Here is a 21849-nt window from a genome sequence, read left to right on the forward strand (position 1 = left end):
GTGATCGGCACTGTAGCTGGCAGTTGGGTCTGAGTGTGGCCGGGCAAGCAGTGGAGGAGGTGAGCTGGGGTCTGAGGATGGAGGGTTGATGGGAGGATCTTCCCAAGGACAAGGTAATGGTCTGGTAGGAAGGAAGAAGAAGGGGCAGGTAGGAGATGTACACTGAAGGACCTTGGCAAGCACTCAGGAAATATATACTGAATAAGTGAATGAATGCATGAAAACCATAAAAATTACTGCCTGTTTGCATGTGAGTGTTAAGGGAACAGGAACAAAGGGTTAGAGGACATTCAATCATCCATTCATCAAGTAATCACAAGCACCTAGTGTGGGCCCAGCACTATCTGACATACTGGGAGAGAACAGTGACCAAAGTGGACAAACATACTGGCCCTGGGACAGCTTCAACCTGAGTCAAGTGGAAGTTGGTCAAACCTAGGTATTAGGATGGTGAGCAGAGCACGTTAAATATTCTTCAAATCACGCTTTAAATGGCTGCATGGTATTGTGCCTTATGGATTTACGGTAATCTTAACCATTCTCCAATTTAAAAATACTTGGGTTGTTTCCGTTTTTTTCACTCTTATAAATGAATCCACAGTGAACCACCTTATGTATAAATCTAGGGCACCATTCTGATTTTTTTTCTTTAGGATAAATTCCTAGAAGCGGACCCTCTGGGTCAAAGGGCACAAGCATTTCAAAGTATTTAAAATGTACTAAGGGATGGATGCTCCAGACTCTAGACTCATTGAATCTGAGTGATTCAATGAGGGTGAGAAAGTGGGGTTTGGGGGTACTGGTGATCTCCAAAGGAAGATTGCTATGGGAAATTCACAAGAGGTCTTGGGAGGTGTTGAAGCGAGGTGATCTTTTGTTCCTGCCCAGTGGCATCACTGGGGGCTTTGCTAAAATCCAGAATCCTGATATTCCCTCCAGAAACCCCTCTAAATCTGCATTTCTAAACAAGCACCCCCTCCAGGTAATTCTAACACAGGTGCCCCCCAGAACACACTTTGAGGGGGTGGCTATTGAAGAAGTAGAGGTGGCCTCTTGTTCACAAAGATTGGAGGTGAGTGGAGCTCACGGGAACCCTTTGGGGGGTTCAGGAAGACCTGGGAGGTTTCTGGGTGAAGATGCAGAAGCAGGACGAGGGGCAGAAGTTGAAGAGGTTGAAAGAGGAGGTCACAGGAGAGCTGGGACCCAAAGGAGGGAGGACGGTGTGGACCAACAGGACAGTGTGTTGGTGTGCTTCCCGGAGACTGGAGGGATAGGATGGAAGACATTGCTTTGGCGGGAGCAGCAAGCCTTGTGGCTCAGGATAGGCAGGTTTGGTTTTCTCAGTAAAAGAGGAGCTGAGGTCACTTGCTGGGAACAGACTAGGGTTTAGAAGACCTGAGGAGGTTTGAAAGAGCCCCAGTGGGTGCCTTATAGGGAGCTGGTGAGGACAGAGAAGGCTCCTGGGGACACTGCCGGGGGCAGGGGAGTCTACCTGAATAAAACAGACCTGGTACCTATTCTGGGGAGACTCCCGTTTCTTCGTCCTCCCCCAGAGGCATATCTCCATTTTGGCATCTGGCTGTTTCAGTCCTTGATTAAGATTTCTTTCAAAGGAATTTTTAGAACTTCTTCTGTCAATAAATTACCCCTGTCATCCCTTTGAGATTGCCCAGACTCCCTCCACTGCTCTCTGCCTTCTTTTATATATATATCTTTATCTCCTGCTCAATCTTCCCTTTACTCCCGGCCTCTCTTTTTGTTATTTTGTTTTTACAATACTCTCCATCATTTTCCAGTTGCCTCTCTCCTTGCACCCCGCCTTGCCAGGCCCCCGATTCCCTGACCCCTCCCTGTTCGTGCTGGAAGCCCAGCCTTGGGCACTTGCTCCTGTATTCCACGCTTACATTTTGCTTCCACATGTAGGTCTTATAAGCAGGACCAGCTACGTAATTGGCAGAGGTCAGAGCAAAATGAAAACTCAGGGCCCCCTTATTCAAAAAAAGATTAAGATTTTCGAGATGGTGACGCAAAGCATTGATTAGACCAAGTGCAGGGACCTTCTGGGCACTGGGCCATGTGTGACTGCATGAGTCTCTGGTCCTCAAAGCTGGCCCTGTTTGCAATGTGTTTTGCTTTAGTTTATTGTTTATTCACCGTTCTCTGAACTCTTCCAATTTTGCTTCTGTTGTCCTGACCTGCTACTTTAACTTGCTTGATTTTGCCCAACACAGTCAACATATTTATAGCAACCAAATAAGACATTCTGTTTTAATTATTGTTTCTTTTCACCATCTTTTTTGCTGATCTGGAAAAGTGGCACGAGACTCTTCTAGGCCCAGCTGCCTGACAGTTGATGTTTGGGTGTTCCTGCTATTCAGAGCCCAAGTAAGCTGTGCTGTGAGGTTAAAATGGCACGAGGAGGTGCCTCCCCTAGAGAAGATGTGGAGGAGAGTAGATTAAGTTCCCCCGGGCAAGCATACCATCAAAATCAGCCAGGTAATATGCACTACTCTGTGAGTGGCTCAGAGTAAGCATCCAATAAGCAAGAACCGGTATTATTTCCATGTTGGTTCCAGCTGAGAGCCAAGATGCTGTCATAATGCAGAAGCACAGTTCTAGCTCAATAAGTTTCCCTCCAGATTTAAGGGCTCTTCTTCCCTTAAGGCCGGCAGGCCCACCACCTGGTTGCCACCCACTGCTGAGAGTCATTGTCTCACATATCTCCTGCACCCCACCCTGCACCCCAGGGTCCAGCCACCTACTTGTTGGTCTGCCTCTGGTGCTGGATCACCATGTTTTTCTCATGGATTGTCTCCAACAGGGCTGTTGCCAGAGATTTCAGATCAGAAATGGACTGTGGAGTGGCTGGGAGGCTGCACCCGTGATCCTCAGATAACAGATCCTGAACTGGGTGGGATATAAAATTTACAACTCAGTCTTAAATCCTTCTGGAACGTTGGAATGCAAACCAATGTCAGTTCTTCCTGGATAATGAAGCTGGGATCAGTTCCCGGCTTCCACACGCTACTGTGTTGTAATTGAAGAGTCCACTTCAAGTGTCAAAAGTGAAAAAAAATAAAATTTAGTGTGAGGGTTAAACAGAAAGGAGGAAGTACTCATGGACTTTTAGCAACACCTTTTATTTAAAGGATAATAATTTTTTGCATTTGTCCAGTATTTTATGCTTTTGAAACACTCACGCTAACTCATTTGAGGCTTCAAATTTTAAAAAGAACATGGAAAATGTTATTTATTCCCATTTCATGGACAGAAAAGCAAGGTGCTGATGGATTAAAAGCATTAGCTGAAGGTCACACAGCAATGCAAATGCAAATGACTCTAGTCCTGAGCTCCTCGCTTTATATCACAGCTTCCCACAGTGCCCTTGGTGGGTGTAAGATAATGTAGGAGATTATTTAGAACACAAGATATATTTTGTATATGCATGTTTTTAGAAACTAAGAGATAACCCCAAAAGACCACAACCACTTGTATTCCTATGAGACAGAAAAAAGAAGAAATAATATAAATCTCTCATTATATATCTTTGAACACCATTTCCTATATGCCTATATGTAGACACACAAATTCACACATTTCTCTCCAAAAATGGGAAAAAGCTCTGCTTTTTTCACTTAACCTTATGTCTCATCATGAATATCTACTAAAATATAAAATGTAACGGCCGCTTAGTAGTCCATGCATAGATCTACAGTAATTTATTTAATTACTCCTGGACAATTACTTTGTTTCAAATGTTTTTTATTATAACTAACGTAGGAAGAACTTTCTTGAGGCAAAATGCTCGCATATGTCTGTAATCATTTCTTGTTGGCTCAAAGGGGACCAGTTTAAGGCTTTTTATAACAGAGAACCAAATGGTTCTCTAGAAAGGTTGTGCCTGGTTGACGGCTCTGCCAGCGTGTTTGAGTGTGGCTAGCATTCCCCAGGTCGGTGACAGGACTGGGTCTCAACATTCAAACATCCAACATTCAAAGGCTATCAAGGATATCCAGAGCTATACTTAGATGGGCTACTTCACGTTTGTATAGAGGGTGTCCTTTTCTAGTTGAGTGAAAAAAAAAAAAAAGAAGTTGCTCGGAAAAGTGCCTTGATTATTAGGTAGTCTGGAGATTCACCATTTTCTTTTAATCCCCCGTAGCTCTGATGAGGACTGCCACGTGATCCTTGCTGGTCTGCACTGCCAACGAGCCCAAAACAGGCCAGTCCAGCACGGTCCACTTGAGGATCATGGTTAGAACTGAATTCCCAAATATTAAGTGTCAGAAGCAAGCTCTCTGCTATTTATTTCCCCTGACTGTTCCTGGAAGATCATTATTTTTCATTGGAATCGACAAGAAGGAGGAACAAAATTGCAATCAATAAAAGCTTCTTTAGAGCTTCCCTGGTGGCGCAGTGGTTGGGAGTCCGCCTGCCGATGCAGGGGACACGGGTTCGTGCCCCGGTCCGGGAAGATCCCACATGCCGCGGAGCGGCTGGGCCCGTGAGCCATGGCCGCTGAGCCTGCGCGTCTGGAGCCTGTGCTCCGCAACGGGAGAGGCCACAGCAGTGAGAGGCCTGCGTACCGCAAAAAAAATAAAAAATAAAAATAAATAAAAGCTTCTTTGAAAAAGGCACATGTGCCATGGTAAAATGACTTCAGCAGCTGTGAGACTTTTCTAGTCTGATCATAGAGGCCAGGAAAAGGAGAAACTCAATGAGGATGGAACGGACACTTGGAGATGCTAACCGGGTGATTACAGAAGGGAAAACATTCTGGAAAGAGGAGCATAGTTAGGGGAATAGATGCAAATGGGGTCCAGTCATTAGAGAGACCTCTAAGGCAGCGGCTCTCAAAGCAGGGTCCCCGAACCAGCATCAGCATTATCTGGGAACGTTTTAGAAATGCATATTCTCCGGGCTCACCCTAGACCTAGTAAATCAGAAACTCTTGAGGTGGGACCCAGTAATCTGTGTGTTAATAAGCCCTCCAGGCAATCCTGATGCAGGTGGGAGTTTGGGGGTGACTGCTCTAAGGATCACTTCCATTCCCAATTCAAAAAACGAGATGTGGACCCACAGTGCTAGCATTCTGTGATCATAGGTGGTCCCTCCCAGAAAATGACCCCTACCTTGCTTTGCAGACAGGACTCCAGTCAGAGCACTGCTGCTGGATTTACCCTGGCCTTTTGAGTTTTTCCGTCTCTCAAGAGCATTCTAAAGCAGCATTGGGAGAAAACAAAAACCTCTGTCAGAAAAGCCAATAATGGAAAAATACCTAATTCCGGTAGATGCATCCTCCCATCCAGCACACAAGAACTCTTTACAAACTCCAAATGCTAGCCCAACTTTTAAAATTCAGAGTCCCTGCCAGAGAGTTATGATTTTTATGGACCTGGTAAAGAGTTTTGTTTTTTTCTTTTTAAGTTGGTGCCCAGCAGAATTACAGCAATTATATCCTCCTATATATAGAAGGTACTCAATGCATATTCGTTAAATTAAATCAAATCTGAAGCAAGATCTCAGTCTAATGTGTGAAGTCACTAGTTATGGAAACCCCTTCCAAACAGACATGAGATGGAGACTAGGTTTACTTTCATGGAGCAATGCCAAAAGATCATTAGTGGTGTCTGGAAGGTTTCTGTGGCTGGACTGGAAGAAAAAGCCATGATTGATTAATGAAATCTGCCATGGACTCAAGGTTAAGGAAGTGCATATGTGTCATTCCTAGAACAGAACGTTACATTAAAATTGATATGTGCTACACAGCCAGTGCTTGGCACATAGAAGAACTGAATAAATGTTGTTAAGTGAATGCATATACACATTTTTTAAATTATGTATTAATTATACAACTTTAAGAGCTGTATTCTTCTTTGGCTGTGTGTGTATATATAGATGGGTGTAAACTCAAGTGGGGCCCCCCCGCCCCAGATTGTTAAAGGAGGAACAGCATGGAGACTTCTGAGAAAAAAGTGAACGTCAAAAGCCAGGAATATGAGATGGCTGCCCCAGCACAGAGACGGCTGCAAAACTTCACCCTCAGGAAGAGAAATCAATCTATTTTCAAAGCAGAGAAACCCAGGAGATTTTGCTAATTATAACACTTACAACTAACATCTGCAGAAACATATTATCTAACGAATGGCACTGGAATTAGACTAAATAACAGTGGGGAGAATTTAAACATTCTGTCCTTTTAGTGTGACGTGAACATTATCGTTTAGATTGTGATTTCCCAATCTTTGTTTCTTCATTGCTCAGAAATCATTTTCTTATGGATGATTAGGAGACAAAGAACATCTGATGACAGAACACTTTATAGAAAAGCTGGATAGGAAACCTAATTTAATATAGACCGAGGCTGTATAGTGGTCACATCCAGATTCTGGTGGTCTCAGTGTGCCCTGTCCAGATAACAGAAGCAGCTCTTGCAAAACCTGTTTTTGTTGTGTTTGCCGTTTGGGGTTTAATTCTTACTGGTTCCTCAGTTAAAGCTCTTATTGAACTATCTGGGAGGGCAGGCAAGCACTAGAGTATCTTCGGCACATAAAAGGGAATTAAAATAGAATGACACTTAGATGTACAATAGTGAATCATCACCGTCACCATCATGATTTTCTACCTTGTATTTGGCAATGTTAGATTTCAAGAGGTTGACCTCTTCATGAAGTTGCTTTAATCTCTCTTGAAGGTACCTGAAAAAGAATATATACAACTAGGAAGAGTTTGGAGGCAAAATAAAAAACATACACTCAAGTAGGAGAGGATAAAAAGAAAACCACACACCCAAAGAGCCACCTTTTACGTACAGTGCCTTCCCACCACCGAAAGCAGAAAAAGTGCCCCTTGGTGACCTCTTCTTAAATGGAGGTGATCAAGGTCAAGTACGCCCAGCTCACTGAAACCTCATTTTAGGACAGCCCTCTGCCGAGATCCCCGAAGGGATATCAACACAGTTTTCACATAATTCTCATGAAGATGATCCCACTGGGAAGCAAGGCAGCAAGAGGCAATACCAGACACAGCATTAAGTTAGTCACATTACACACACTGAAATTTGCCTCTGGGAAAAGAGACAGCTCAGGGAATTTCTCAATTTATTTTTTTATTCTTTTCTGTCTTCTTGATAGCAATAATAAGCAGCTTTCACTGGTTCCCTACCCTTCTCACCCAACCGGGGAGGGCAGGGGGAAAGAGGGTATGGATGTAGGCATGTAAGCACGTGGTTCTTCTTTTCTTACTGCCACAACTGACGTGTGACATTAATGTCATTGTTTTAGGGTTGAGACTTTCCTTTCACTGTGAGGCTGTTTTCTTAAATGTAAATAGGGCTGCAAATAACTCCCAGCCTGCAGGCAAGTGGAGAGCCAGCATCCTACCCCAGTGCGGGCCTGGGACTGGTCACTTACCTGTTCTCCATACACAGGGCATCCACGTCAATGATTCGGTTTTCGTGGCCGCTTAGGATGTGATTTAGCTCCTGGTTGAGCCTCTCGACTTTGTCCTGGTAGGAAGACCGCTCTTCTTTAACATCCTGAAGCTCGTCCATAGAGGCCTGCAGGTCATGCTCCAGAGACTCAATCTGAAACCAAAGAAGTGCCCTTACTCAAGGTATTCTGCAGGCATCAGCTTTATGGTTAGAGACGAGCCTTCCACTTGTCTGACTGACTTTTAGAGAGCTTATTAATACCAGTGTCTGCTATAAAACCGTAAGTGCCACACATCGGAATATGATAAAAGCTAAAAGCAAGGAACAACTTCTGGCCAGATACTTACTATATCCAAGATGAGACGGATTGTAGCAGCTTGGAAACACAGAACTGATCACTTACCAACTGCAGCCTGCCCTAAAGCCAGGGGCTCGGAGAGGGCAAATCGAGATATTGGGAACAACAGCCAGTGTCTTACAAATACATACTTTTTCAAACCACTCTAGGCCCAGAAATCATGTTCTGCTCTTCAAAACCAATTAGTGAGAGGAGAAAAACGAAGTCTAGGCTCTCTAAGCTGTTCCCTAACTAGGGCTCGATACCCGTTGAGATTTTGCCTAAAAAGCATCCACTCAGCATTTCAGTGGAAACTTGCAAATTAAGGCCAGTCTGTCATGTTTGTTCTCTCCCTGTCTATCCTGGTTACGGGGGAGGTTTCTTGTTGTGTTCAGAACAATGGCACCCAAAGTAAGAGAGCAGACCTGCTGGAAGACAGAAATGCAAAAGGCTGCTTGGGAACCTAGCAGTAAATGCATTCAAACTGCATCTTCCTTCCTCCTCTAATCGCGTTCCAAGAACCCCACAGTCTCTGAGAAACTGGGGCACAGTCTACTCTTCTCTGTGTCACGCTCAGCTGTGCAAACATATCCCCCACTCATAACAGATGTTGGCGATAACCTGTTCCCTTGCTCTCTCCAGCTGCTGAACCAAATCTTCACGCTCATGGGCTGCAAAGTGCCGCACGCCGATTTCTTCGTCTCCCAGCCTCTGTTTGGCAATTGTCATTCTCAAGAGCTGCATTTTCCATTGGTAGAAAAAGAAGAGAGAGAGGGAGAGAGAGTTAAAATGAATAGATCCAAACGAAACCCCAAGCATACTAGGCAGAAAGTGTTGGAAGTTAAGATTTTCCAAGAAATACTGGAGAAAGGCACAAGACAAAGAAATTTCTTGCCAATATTAATTAAAAAAATTTTTTAAATCCATATTGTATGTACAGACACATGTGTGCACACATACACCTATAAGGCTAACGGGAACACAGGCCTGGGCATCTGAAGGGGGATAGCCTGTTTAGCCCTGCCATAGTGAGGGAAAAAAACTCTGTGTCTCTTTTAAATTTAGCAAAGATTAAAAAATGATAACACAATGTTGTAAAGTATCTGCTAAGATGGGCATGCTCCCACATTCTTAACAATTAGGCTATGCTATCAAGAGCCTTAAAAATGTCCCTATCTGACTCTTGCATCTCAGTGCTAATTCAGATTTAAGCCTAAGTAACCTCATCGCCTCTCACCCCATGAATGTTGACAATGGATGAAATACTTTGCTGTAGTTCCGGACTTAAACGCTGGGGAAGAAACTTAATTTTCTTTTTTTGCACAACTCAGGAAAACAGCTACTGTGCAGAGTTTCCTTTCTGACCTCAGCAGATGAACTGGACTGATAGTGTTAATTCAGATTTAAGAAATTATCTGAATCTTGGTTTGAGGAGATTCGGGATCTACATGCAATATTAACTAGATCGGATACCTTTTATATTTTCACATGTATACATAGGCTCTCCTCACCCTCATCAACAGCCATTAGTTACTGAACTCTGTGAACTGGCACTGAAACATTACAATGTTTTTGTTGCTCCAGTTTTGTAAAGTTTTATAGTGCAATACCTGTTACTTTTCAGAGACAAACCAAACGTTAATTTCTCTAGGTTCTTGCTGTTTGCTGTAGCAGCATTTGATGGAGGATCTTTTTATATATATATATATATATATATATATATATATATATATATATACATTTGTAATAGATGAAAAATAAACCAGATTGCAAATCCCATTTTTTTTTTTTGAAGCAAACCATGTACCAGGTTTTTGGTCCAAATTGTGTAGTATAAGTTAAATTGCATTCTATTAACCCATATGAGTGTATTTCTGTACCCATAGTTATGTTGAAATAAAGTTTTAAAAAGCAAAAAAAAAAAAAAAAAGTCTCTATCCAATGATCCAGTAACTCTACTTCTGATAATCTGGGCTAAGAATAATCCCAGACATGGACTAGCTTTAGGAAAAAAGAAAAAAGTAGACTGTGCTGTTATTTATAGAAAGAGTAAAAAAACAATAGAAACAATGTCCAACAATAGTGGAATGGCTAGCAAATGATAATGCAATCAATCAACTGATTGATTGTTTGATCAATCAATCAAACAGCAAGTTTCCAGCCGTTTAAAATGAGGTTGATGTGAACTATGTAGTACCATGGACATGCGGCTGCTGCCACACTAAGTGGGAAAAAAAGCAGAAAACTAACTTGAACACGCAGTTTGGGGACTTCTCTGCCAGTCCAGTGGTTAAGACTCCATGCTTCCACAGCTGGGGGCCTGGGTTCAATCCCTGGTCAGGGAACTAAGATCCCACAAGCCACACAGTGCGACCAGAAAATAAATAAATAAATATTTTAAAAAAATGTTTAAATAAAGGCACTTTCCTGGCAGTCCAGTGGTTAAGACTCCGAGTTTCCAATACAGGGGGTGCAGGGGGCACGGGTTTGATCACTGGTCAGGGAACTAAGATCCCACATGACGTGCGGCACAGCCGAAAACAAAATATGCAGTATGATTGAAATTATACTAAGAACCCACATACAAAAGAAAAAAATTACCAAATACACTAAAACCCTTAAATGTGTAAGTTTAGGTGATGCAAGACTGTGTATGCTATCTGTTCTTCGTTTTCTAACTTTTAAAATAAGTAGACATGACTTTCATAACGTACTTTTAAAATGTTTTAAAATCCCTAGGAACTAAATTCTAGTCCTAAAATGTAATTTTCCAAAGCATCCCTGCAGAACCCTTGGGTTTCCCAGTCTCTGGGGCTGAGCTCCATGTGTAGCTCCAAACTTTCCAGTAGGGCCATGATGGAAACTATGTTAGAGACTCCAGGAAGGTCCAGTGGTCCCAGAGCATCCCCTACATGCCCTTCAGTGCCAAGCAGGTGGCCATTAAAAAGTACTTTTTTGACTTTACAGCACTGCTTCCTGATGCTTCTTCAAAAGAGGTCGCAAGACTGATTCCTCCACCTCCCTGTAGGGTGTGTGAAGATGGGCTTCATATATGGATGAAATCCTGGGGACAGTTTTTTGCTGCCACACAGATCCAACCCATCCAGGAATCCCTGCTGGGGTATGCTCTCCCTCGTTCCTGCGTGGATCCTAAGGGATTTGTTGCCAATAGAGAGAATGGCTTTATTTTTCAAGTCCCTAAGGATTTAGGGGCAGGTGAGAAAGTTAAAAGCCAAGGTAGAATATTAACTATATAGGAATAATAAATAACAGCAATGAACTGTGCAGGAAATGATGACTACTGAAAAGTAAAGAGCATTTTCAAATGACATATATATATATATTTTACATCTTTATTGGAGTATAATTGCTTTACAATGGTGTGTTAGTTTCTGTTTTATAACAAAGTGAATCAGTTATACATATACATGTGTTCCCATGTCTCTTCCCTCTTGTGTCTCCCTCCCTCCCACCCTGCCTATCCCACCCCTCCAGGCGGTCACAAAGCACCGAGCTGATCTCCCTGTGCTATGTGGCTGCTTCCCACTAGCTATCTACCTTTTCGTTTGGTAGTGTATATATGTCCATGCCTCTCTCTCGCTTTGTCACAGCTTTCCCTTCCCCCTCCCCATATCCTCAAGTCCATTCTCTAGTAGGTCTGTGTCTTTATTCCTGCAAATGACATATATTTGGGGTCCTTATTTGAAAACTAGTTGGATGAACTGGACGTAGATTTATTGTGCATCTACTATGAGCAAATGCATCATTAGGATGAGCACACAATGTTCCAAGCAGGTGGAACAGCTTGTACAAAGGCCTAGCAGGGGACATACGGCACTTAGGTACACAGATGGCCATGCTTAATGGAATCCCCATTCCAGAGCTCAAGGATTCTGAATTTGTATACTTGCCTAATGCAAATTTATTTGTAGTCTCGAAATCAGCATTCATGGTGCTTTTGCATCATGAGGGGACATGTGCAGATAAACACAGAGTTGCAAAAACTGGGAAGCATCCCACAGGAACGTTCCCAGCTAAAGTGGAACAAGGCAATGTTCTGCTTTCTTGTTTTAGCTCATACTGTAAACAAGTGTCCTTTTCATGGTTTCTTTCGTGCCACTTTTTTTTCACATTTTTGTGCTTTCTGTTGGTGTTTTGCCATTTAGAATGGCCCTCCTGTGCGGTGCTGGAGTATTGTCTCGTGTTCCTGAGCACGAGAGGCCATGATGCGCCTTACAGAGAAAACGCGTGTGTTAGATGAGCTTCCTTCAGGCACGAGTTACAGTGCTGTTGGCTGTGAGTTCAATGTTAAAGAATCAACAGTATAAATTAAATAAGGTGACTTTAAAGAGAAACACATATAAAACAGTTCTGTATTGATCAGGTGACAAAAATATTGTGACCAGAGGCTCAGAGGAACCTAATCTCCTATTTCCCCTAGGAACAATGGTTCAATATTCCCTAATTCAGTGTTTGCAGTGATTTTAGAGAATGTAACTATAGCAAATGTCAAGAATCGGCTGTACTGTGAGAGGAACGGAGTTTATGTCAGAACTGGTTAATTTACCTGAAAGCCGATATGTGAAAACATCTTTCACATCACAGTCTTGGCTCAGGACTTTCAGAACCCCAGGTGAATACACAGAAAGACAAACAGCTAACCAAGTAAGAAACATTTCTCAGATGAAAGGGTCTAGGAACAAGAAGGCCTGTGCCACTTTTGGCATGAGGCAACAGGAGGTCTGCAACACGGCTTTGAAAGCGGGGCGCTTTTCCTCGTATGTGAAAAGCCAGACTGACAGCCTGAACTTTAAGTAATAAAACACCACTGAGGTTTTCCATTCACAGTACGCTTCGCTGAACACTTAATTTAGAATCACACAATTATGTTTGCTTAATGCCAATTAATTATTAAACATGTTTATTGAGGTCTGACAGCCATATAAGAGAGTCATCTTTTATATACTGGATGCCTGTTAAGCTTCAATAAACATGTTAACAATCATTTGGTGTTCAATGTGCGTACAATATCGGCTATTAAATCTCAGGGCTGGACTAGATGAAACACTTATTTTTAAAAGTGAGGCCCAAGTTGGTAAAAGCTGGATCACTGGTTGGGTCTGACACTCAAGTTCAATCAGCTGAAGGGGCCCAAGGAGGCCATCGCAATAGGGATGGCAGCCCCAGGGAGAGTTCTCTTGCCTTCCCAGCTGACAGCTGATGGGCTCTGGAGTCCATCTGCCAGGGGGCGGGGGGGTGTTCTGGGGCCAAGTTTGAGAGCTGTGCAATCTCAGGTATACGCCTGAACTTCTCTGAGTCTTAGTATCCTTCACTGTAAGAATACAACAGTAACAGTACAGCTTTTTACTGGCCAAGGCTGCTGTAACTGTTGGGGCCCAGAGTAGGCTGCCCCCAAATGTGCCTCAATGGCATATTTATTATTTTGAATTAAAGTTACTTAAGAAATGCCCAACACACGAGGGACACTCTGACCCTCCTTTCTGTCACCCCGAAAGCAGGAAAAAAAAAAAATCTCTCATGTGAAGGGTGCCCTCCTGCATCTGGAGGTAGAAGGATGCCCTTATCGCCAGAGATGGGGATTTGGGTGAGAAACCAGTATAAGCAAACCCTGTTACTGCTTTAATTTACTACCCCAAGCCCAAACTCGGTTTAGATTCTTCACTAATTGGGCACCCCGAACCTAAGTTTCTTTGTCCTGTCAACTCCTCCCAAATTTATTATTTCTTTGTCTAAAAAGTATAAAAGTTATCTGCTTTGGGCACTTCTTAGGTCCCATGTCTATGGGACCAGCATGAATTAAAATGTGTTTCTTTTTCTCCTGTTAATCTGTCTCATGTCCAGCCACAAGAAGTCAAGAAGCAGGGGATTCCCTATTGGTCCAGTGGTTAGGACTCTGCTCTTCCACTTCAGGGTTCAATCCCTGGTTGGGGAACTAAGATCCTGCATGTCGTGTGGGACTCCAAAAAAAACACACCAACAAACAGAGAAATCAAGAGGAGTAGAGGGGGCAATTTCCCCTACCCAACATTAAACACAAAGTAAGAGAGTGACGTTGTATTAAATGAGCATTTAATTTAGGAGAGTTCAAATGTATGTGTTTGGCAAAAAGATGACAGGGAGAAACAAGTGGAGGAAGAGAGAGATGGAGAAGAGGGGATGGGAGAGAAATAAAAATGTTTTAAATTGGTGGCTCTACCCACCCCTGCTTTCAATGTCCCAGACTGAGAGCAAGGTGGGAGAGGGACTGATAATACATTTAGACAAAATCATATTGTTCATATTTATACATAAGACTCCTATTCAGGAGACACATGGCCACCTGCCCTGAACTTCATGGACAATTTAAGAGACCATCAAGGTGAATTTCTGCTAGACACAAGGTTTTGCCTCTTACCCGCTGACTTTAGAACCTAGTCCCAAGTAAGAGAAGATGAGATTTCTCTACCATACTTAGCACAGCCCCTGGAACATACAAAGTGCTTGATCGATGTCAGCTGCTATTACGATTATCGCTGTGATCATTGGTGTCCTCCTCCACGTGAGTTTCCCCACACATATGCCCACTGGGGAAGTCGATCTTTCTTCTAAGCTGGAGGAAGCCGAGCTGCTGAGCCAACCTTATCTGTAGACTGCAGGCAGTGAGGCTGATTTCCCACCTTGGAAGCTCTATGAAGCAACTGCTTGGAGTGCTTGATTTCCTACAATGGGGCCATCAAAACTGCACGGCTAGCCTCCCTGTGCCAATGCTTGAAGTGGATCAGTGCCCTGAGAGGCACGCACACGGCCACCAGGAGATGCATCCATTTGCTGATTTAGATGGAAATAAACATTTATGAATGAATTATGGGTGTGAATCGTCCGCTTATGGATGAGGTGCAGCTGCAGCTGGGATGTGGCTGAGGGACAGGGCTGCAAAACGATGTGACAAAAGGCTCTTGGGCGCTCTCCCCCCACCCTGCCGATGGAGTCCAACTCCTCTGCCAAAGCCCTGCTCACACTGTGGTCCCGCCAAGGCCCCCCAGTCGGAATGACTCGCTTCTTCCTTGATCTCTTCTTGGGCTTCATCCCTCATAGCCCTCAACAGTCTCTCCCTCCTCTTGTTTCCATTTGCCTGAATCCATTTTCTCCAACAGACAGTGGGAGGAAGACAGCTGGCAGCAGGAGCAGCTATTATTCTCCAGGTGTAATCTGTGTTCAGATCCTGTATCTGCGGGTCCTAGTCACATGTCTTTGGCTGTCATCTAGCCTCACTGAGCCCCAAGTGACTTTAGTGTTTTCGAAAGTGGAGATTGCCTTAGTCTATTCAGGCTGCTATAACAGACTACCATCGACTGCATAGCTTATAAACAACAAACATTTATTTCTCATAGTTCTAGACGCTGGGAAGTCTAAGATCAAGGTGCTAGCAGGTTGGGTGTCTGGTGAGAGCCTGCTTCCTAGTTCATAGATGGCTGTCTTTTTTCTGTGTCCCCACATGGAGGAAGGGGTGAGAGAGCTCTCTAGGGTCCCTTTTATAAGGGCACTAATCCCATTCATGAGAGCTCCACCTTCATGATCTAATCACCTCCCAAAGGCTCCCACCTCCAAATACCATCACACTGGGGAGGAGGTTTCAACATATGAATTTTTGGAAGGTGACACAGTCTATAGCATTCCACCCTTGATTGCCCCCAAATTCATGTTCTTCTTACACGTGAAATACATTTACTCTATCCCAATAACCCCCAAAGAATTAACTGGTTCCAGCATCAACTCTTAAGTCTAAAGTCCAAAACCTCATCTAAATATCATCTAAATCAGGTATGGGTGAGACTCGAGGTGAGATGCATCCTGGGGCAAACTCCTCTCCACCTGTGAAATTGTGAAACCTAGCAAGTTCTGTGCTTCCAAAATACAAAGGTGGGACACACACACAGGAGCGACATTCCCATTCCAAATAGGCAGAAACAGGAAAGAAGGAAGGGGTGACAGGTCTCAAGTAAGTCCAAAACCTAACAGATCAAACAACGTTAAATGTTAAGGCTTAGGACTAATCCTCTGGCTCGATGCTTTGCCTTCCAGGCCCACTGGCAACATCACCGCCAAGGCTTGGCAGGACAGCCCTGCAGTGGCTCTGCTCTGGTGCCCTGCAGCTCTACTGGGCTGCGGTCTCAGCCCTGGGGCTCCGGGAGGCCCCCTCCATTCTAACCCAGGTGAAGGCAATCTGTCCCCCAGAGCCATGTACTCTAGGCCTGTGGCGGGAGTGGCAGCCTTGCTGGGCTCTAAATTAGCTTCCGGGTCATTCTTCTCTTGCCCTGAAAAATAGCGCCCGGCCTCTAATCCATACTCATCTCTTTACCAAATGGTTGTTTGGCCAACACCCTTAGCGTTCTCATTTTTTGCAATATGGACAGGCTGAGAATTTTCCAAATCTTTAAATTCTGGTTCCTTTTTGCTGAACAATTCCATCTTCAAATCATCTGTCTCGTCTCACATTTTATAAGCAGTCAGGAGAAACCAGCCTGCTCCTTCAACACATTGTTTAGAAATTTCCTCAGCTAAATATCCAGTTTCATTGCTCACAAGTTCTACCTTCCATAAAACAATAGAACTCAATCACAGTTCAGCCAGATTGTTGCCACTTTATAACAAGGATGGCCTTTTCCCCAGCATCCAATAACGTGTTCCTCATTTCCATCTGAGGCCTCATCAGAATGGCCTTTACTGTCCATATTTCTACCAACATTCTGTTCAGGATGACTTAAGTATTTCTCCACAGCTCTCTTTTTTTTTTTTTTTTTTCTGAGTCCTCACCAGAATTGCCCTTAATGGTCCATTCACAGCAATGCTGTGAAGGACAACAGGATTTTTCAAGCAGGAACCTCAAAACTCTTCCAGCCTCTACCCACTACCCAGTTCCAAAGCTGCTTCCACATTTTAGGTATTTGTTATAGCAGCACCCCACGTCTTAGTACCAACTCCTGTCTTAGTTTGTTTAGGTTGCTATAACAGAATACCATAGACTGAGTAGCTTATAAACAACAAACATTTACTTCTCACAGTTGGAGTCTAGGATGTCCAAGATTAAGACACTGGTAGGTTCGTGGTCCAGTGAGGGCCCACTTCCCGGTTTATAGTCAGCTATCTTCTCACTGTGTCCTCACATGGCAGGGGGGGGCAAAATTGCTCACTGGGGTCTCTTTTATGAGGGCACTAATCCCATTCATGAGAGCTCTGCTGTCATGACCTAATCACTTCCCAAAGCCCCCACCTCCTAATACCATCACATTTTGGATCAGGTTTCAACATATGAATTTGGGGTGGGGGCACATTCAGTCTACAGTAAGAATAAAAGCTATCTTGTAGACAAAACAGCTATGTACGGCTGCCCAGCCTGTGCACTGCACAACTCCAGCTCTCGGGGTTTCCATCCTTGCAATGTGAAGATACAATGCAATAATCACTCTCTGAAGAGCTTTAAAAGTACAATCCCCAGTTATAGCTGGTATGGTTATAATTCTTATACAGTGACTCTCTATCTGTCAGAGTTACTGGGAAGATGAGATGCAAGAATTAATAGGAGTGGATGTTAGCCCTTCCTCACCCCCGGTCCTTGAGTACTGCTGCAAATAGCACGCCTAGGGAGAGGTCAACACCAAAAGCCATTTATCAAACATTCATCTGCCAGTGTTGTGCTGGGCGACTTAACAGACAAGGTCCTGCCTATCTTTTCTTTACTTTTCCTGTTGGTTTTCTCCACATCCTCTCCAACTGCCCCCTGGCCTTTTGAAATACCCTTGATAAAATTAGACAGGAGAGCTTTAAAAGGCTCCAAGTAGGCAACTCTCTTGTGTATACCAAAGTTCAAATTCCTAAACCTATATGGCAAATCTAGTTCTAGCTTTAAACAAAAGAATTTGTCACTTAAAAAAGAAACCCAGCAGTTTTCATATTCTTCCTCCCAGGCTCTGGAGATTATCACGCACACGCTCATTAACGTGTGTCAATATTCCCAGTTAACGAGCACCCAACTTGGGCCAAACAACATGCTATATGCTTTCCTTACACACGATACCTCCAGTGGCTTTTCACTGCAATGGAATAACTTTGGAATAAATTGCAAAGCCCTTATGAGAGCTGCTGATGCATGAGCTGCCCCTGCCCACCTCCCAACCCAACCTCCAACCACCTCCCTTGTTTGCTGGCCACACTGGCTCTCCTTCAGTGCCTCAAGCACAACCTGCTCCTGCCTGCCTCTGGGCCTTTGCACTTGCTCTGCCCTTGAGCAGCCTGCCCACAGGTCTATCCAGAACCCACTTCTTTTGTCTCTTTCAGGTCACAGATCAAATGTCACCTCCTCTGAGAGGTCTTCCCTGGACACTGTCCCTGAAGCCGTTCACCTTCAAGGGCCCCACTGCCTTCATCATACTGCTAGAAATCACCTGGTTCATCTGCTTGTCCCTCCCCCTGTCAGCTCCACTGCAGGAACCTGGCTGTTCATACGCACTGAAATAGCCGGCACCCATAGCAGTGTCTGGCTAACCGCAGGGAGTCCTCAGATACATCTTAAATACAGGAAGTCTCTCATGTGCTGCTTCCCAACCCCGGGAGGCAGACACTGCCCCGTCCTCCTCATAGGGGAGAAGCTCATAGGGGCTGCTGCAGGGTTCTGAAACCAGGGCTCCTTGCCTAGGGCCCATGCTCAGATCAGGAGGCTGCAGTGTCCCCTCACCCTTAACACAACAAGCCCTGTCCTAGGTGCTTACGCACGTTGCCCCAGTAAGTCCAACAGACACTCTGTTACCATCCCCGTTGTCAGAAGAGAAGCAGAGACACAGAGAGCTGGAGTAAGTTGCCCACGTCACAGACCTTAGAAATGGCAGGGCCGGGAGCTGACCCCAGGCAGGCGAGGGTTCTGGAGTGGATGCTCTGCGGCCTCTCTCCACACCGACAATAGCACTCACTGCCTGGCGCTCCCCCCGTGGAGGGTGTTCTGCATTAAGTGCTCTGTATAACTTCCTGTATTTAATCCTCACAGGAGGCACGCTGGCCCCCTATGTCGTGCCTGTGTCACCCAAGCTCGCTCACTCAGGGTCTCTGCACCTCATGCCCCGGTTATCTGACCACCTCCCACCTCACTTCCTTCAGGCCTCTGAGCAAAGGGTGTGTCAACAGAAATGCCTTCCGACCACCCAGTGTAAGCAGTTGGCCCCCTCCCCTATGCCCGGCAGCCAGGCTGCACTGTACAGCCCCCCAGCCTGCAGTGACTTGTTGAGCACTTAGCACCTTCTGACATATTATACCGTATTTCATCAAATATAAGACTCTATCAACTCTAAGACCCACCACTATGCTGACCAAAAAGACTGAACAATACCAATCATCACTACATGATACCAATAACCACATCGGAGATGTTCAAATTGAAAGCCTGTGCCTCTCAGGATCTGTGTAATGTCATATATTAATTTGTTCATTTGCTTACTGCCCATCTGTCCCCACTAGAATAGAAGCTCCATGAAGGCAGGAACTCATTGGTTTTTGTTTACTACCCTATTCCCAGACCATAGATGTATTGAAATGAATTGAACTGAACTACCCTCCACAGGCAAGTTATCTCCATTGTACAGATGAGAACCGAAGACACAGAGAAGTCAAGCACCTGGCCCAAGGTTACACAGCTAGGAAGCCCCTGAATCACCTTCAGATAGTTCAGAACACATTGCTCCCAGAGCGACAATCTTTAGAGAGTTGCACCAATCGCTTCTCGGCCTTTTGGCTAAGATCAAGTGTAGAGAGTTGCACCGAGCAGTTTTTTTTGTTTTTTGTTTTTTGTTTTTTTTTGTGGTACGCGGGCCTCTCACTGTTGTGGCCTCTCCTGTTGCGGAGCACAGGCTCCGGATGCACAGGCTCAGCGGCCATGGCTCACGGGCCCAGCCACTCCACGGCGTGTGGGATCTTCCCGGACCGGGGCACGAACCCGTGTCCCCTGCATCGGCAGGCGGACTCTCAACCACTGTGCCACCAGGGAAGCCCACACCAAGCAGTTTAAAGGTGCTTCAATTTGTTTTCATCTTAGTGCAATTTGGGTATGGTGTACTATAAAATAAGTCTTAGGCAGAGATATCTTTCAGAATCAGTTCTCTACAAAGTGTAATTATAGTGCATGGTCTAGGGGACGAATGTCCAAAACCACAGTTTTTGTCGCTTGGTCTACCCGGACTGTGTGCTCATATAAGCCAGAACAAGCTCAAATATGGTGTCTGAGACCAAATTCATTTGTCTAATTCATCTGACAATAAAACATGAGGAAATGGTGCACTAGTCTGGCTGCTTGCTGAACTGAGCGTTGCCTGTGTTTCACCATCAAGATCCCAGTTAGAATAAGATATGATGGGGCTGGAGCAGGTGAAGGGCCCTTATCACTCACTTTAATTCTTTGTAATTAATTTCTATAATGCCCCAAGGTGAGAGCTTTTCATTAGAGTGCCCTCTTCATGTGGGTTTCCCACAAGCTAGGACACCTCCGTGCTCCTCTGAAGCATAAAGAGGAAATGTTTACAAAGAGCTCTCTGATCCCTCATCCTGGACTGTTACAAACATCCAAGCTGAACACTTTTTTTTTTAACAGAGTATACTTCAATTAGTCACCTGCATGCTCATTGGTCTGCCTGAATTAGCTGGTGGCTTTGACTTAATTGGTTTGCTTGCTGAATCCTTCCAGAAGTCCCACATCAATAGAGGTACGTTCACAGAAGGGGTCTATCATTTTATGGGGCCAACACCAGATAAAACAGAGGTACTTAAAGACCTTCAGCTGGTGTAACATAAAGCTCATTATTAAGGGCAAAACCCCATGTTTATGCGCCACTGCAAACAGTTACATTTAAATTGGCCAGCAGGGGCCCAGGAAATGTGACTGCCTGACACTGTCCACCTGAAGTTCCTTGCTTTTGAGTACTTCGCATTGCATTACTGTTCTTCTGCACTTAAAGTGCCATAGTCTGTAAAATGAAGGAAAAATAAAAGCAAGCAGACAAGGAAACCCAGCAGGAACATGAGATGCTGCTCCCGGCCTGTTCTATTAGGTGCTTATTCCACAAGGGTACACAAAATGCAAGGAAGCTTCTGGGAGCGTGACACCAAAACAATCATGTTTGGGGTGGTGATAAATAATAAAGTCGGGTGGTGATAAGGAGGGCTGAGTTTTGGGGATCCAGGTGCCAGATGCCAGGCTTCTTACCCCCAATCTCTGTCTCTGTTGGGAGGCACATACCCCCGGGGTTCACTGGAAACAGTTGATCAACAGAAAGGAAGACCTTGAGATTCCTGGTGGAACTCTGATACAAGAGGACACTAAGCCAATCTGGGCCCAGGTTGAGTTAAAGATACCAGCAATGTTTACCCTTTACGGAGTGCTTACTGGATGCTTACTATGCTACACCCTTTATAAACATAATATTGCATGCACACACACACTCCCAACCATTCATCTCCTGCTTTCTTTTCTTCCCAGCACTAACCACTGTCTGATGATCTTACATAAGTATTTTATTTTCTTATTCTCTGTCTCCCCAACTAGACTGTAAGCTCTGTGAGAACAGGCACCTTGTCTTTCTTATTCCTGACGTAGTCACAGCTCCTAGAACATTAACCAGCACACAGTGAGTCCCCAATTATGTATTGATGAATAATGATGAAACCTGACAGCAATTCTATGTGAGGTATCATTACTCCCATTTTACAGATGAGGAAACTGGGGTCTAGAGAGACAACTGACTTGCTCAAGGCCACACGGATAATAACTGGCAGAGTTAGAATATAAACCTGGGTCTAGCAGTTTCTAAAGATGGACCTCTTGGACTATTCTAGATTATACCACTTGGCAGTGGGAGGCTGGAGCTAGCTCTTTCTGGAGTCCCAAGCTTTCTAACTCCCAGTTCAGTAACTTCACTTTGCTAGCCTGATGTTTAAATGCCATGGCATCAGTATTTACACCACGGAAATTGGTAAAGTGCTACCAGCCAGGCTTCCTCTTCAGAAGAGCTGGTTCACCAGCTCACCTCTGGATATCTGTGAT

At 44.4% G+C, this 21849-nt stretch overlaps 1 protein-coding gene and 1 pseudogene across 1 annotated transcript in view; one reads left to right on the forward strand and one right to left on the reverse strand.

The window, feature by feature from the left end:
- Nucleotides 1-21849, reverse strand: part of CCDC149 (coiled-coil domain containing 149) — a 96778-nt gene that overhangs the window by 20560 nt on the left and 54369 nt on the right. Inside the window, 5 exon segments of the mRNA XM_032632671.1 lie at nucleotides 2763-2907; nucleotides 5133-5217; nucleotides 6626-6698; nucleotides 7413-7585; nucleotides 8391-8507. Coding sequence (XP_032488562.1) covers nucleotides 2763-2907; nucleotides 5133-5217; nucleotides 6626-6698; nucleotides 7413-7585; nucleotides 8391-8507 — 593 coding nt within the window.
- Nucleotides 19529-19686, forward strand: LOC116754840 (annotated as a pseudogene).

This window comes from Phocoena sinus, chromosome 5 (assembly GCF_008692025.1).
Source record: "Phocoena sinus isolate mPhoSin1 chromosome 5, mPhoSin1.pri, whole genome shotgun sequence".
Taxonomy (NCBI): Eukaryota; Metazoa; Chordata; class Mammalia; order Artiodactyla; family Phocoenidae; genus Phocoena; species Phocoena sinus.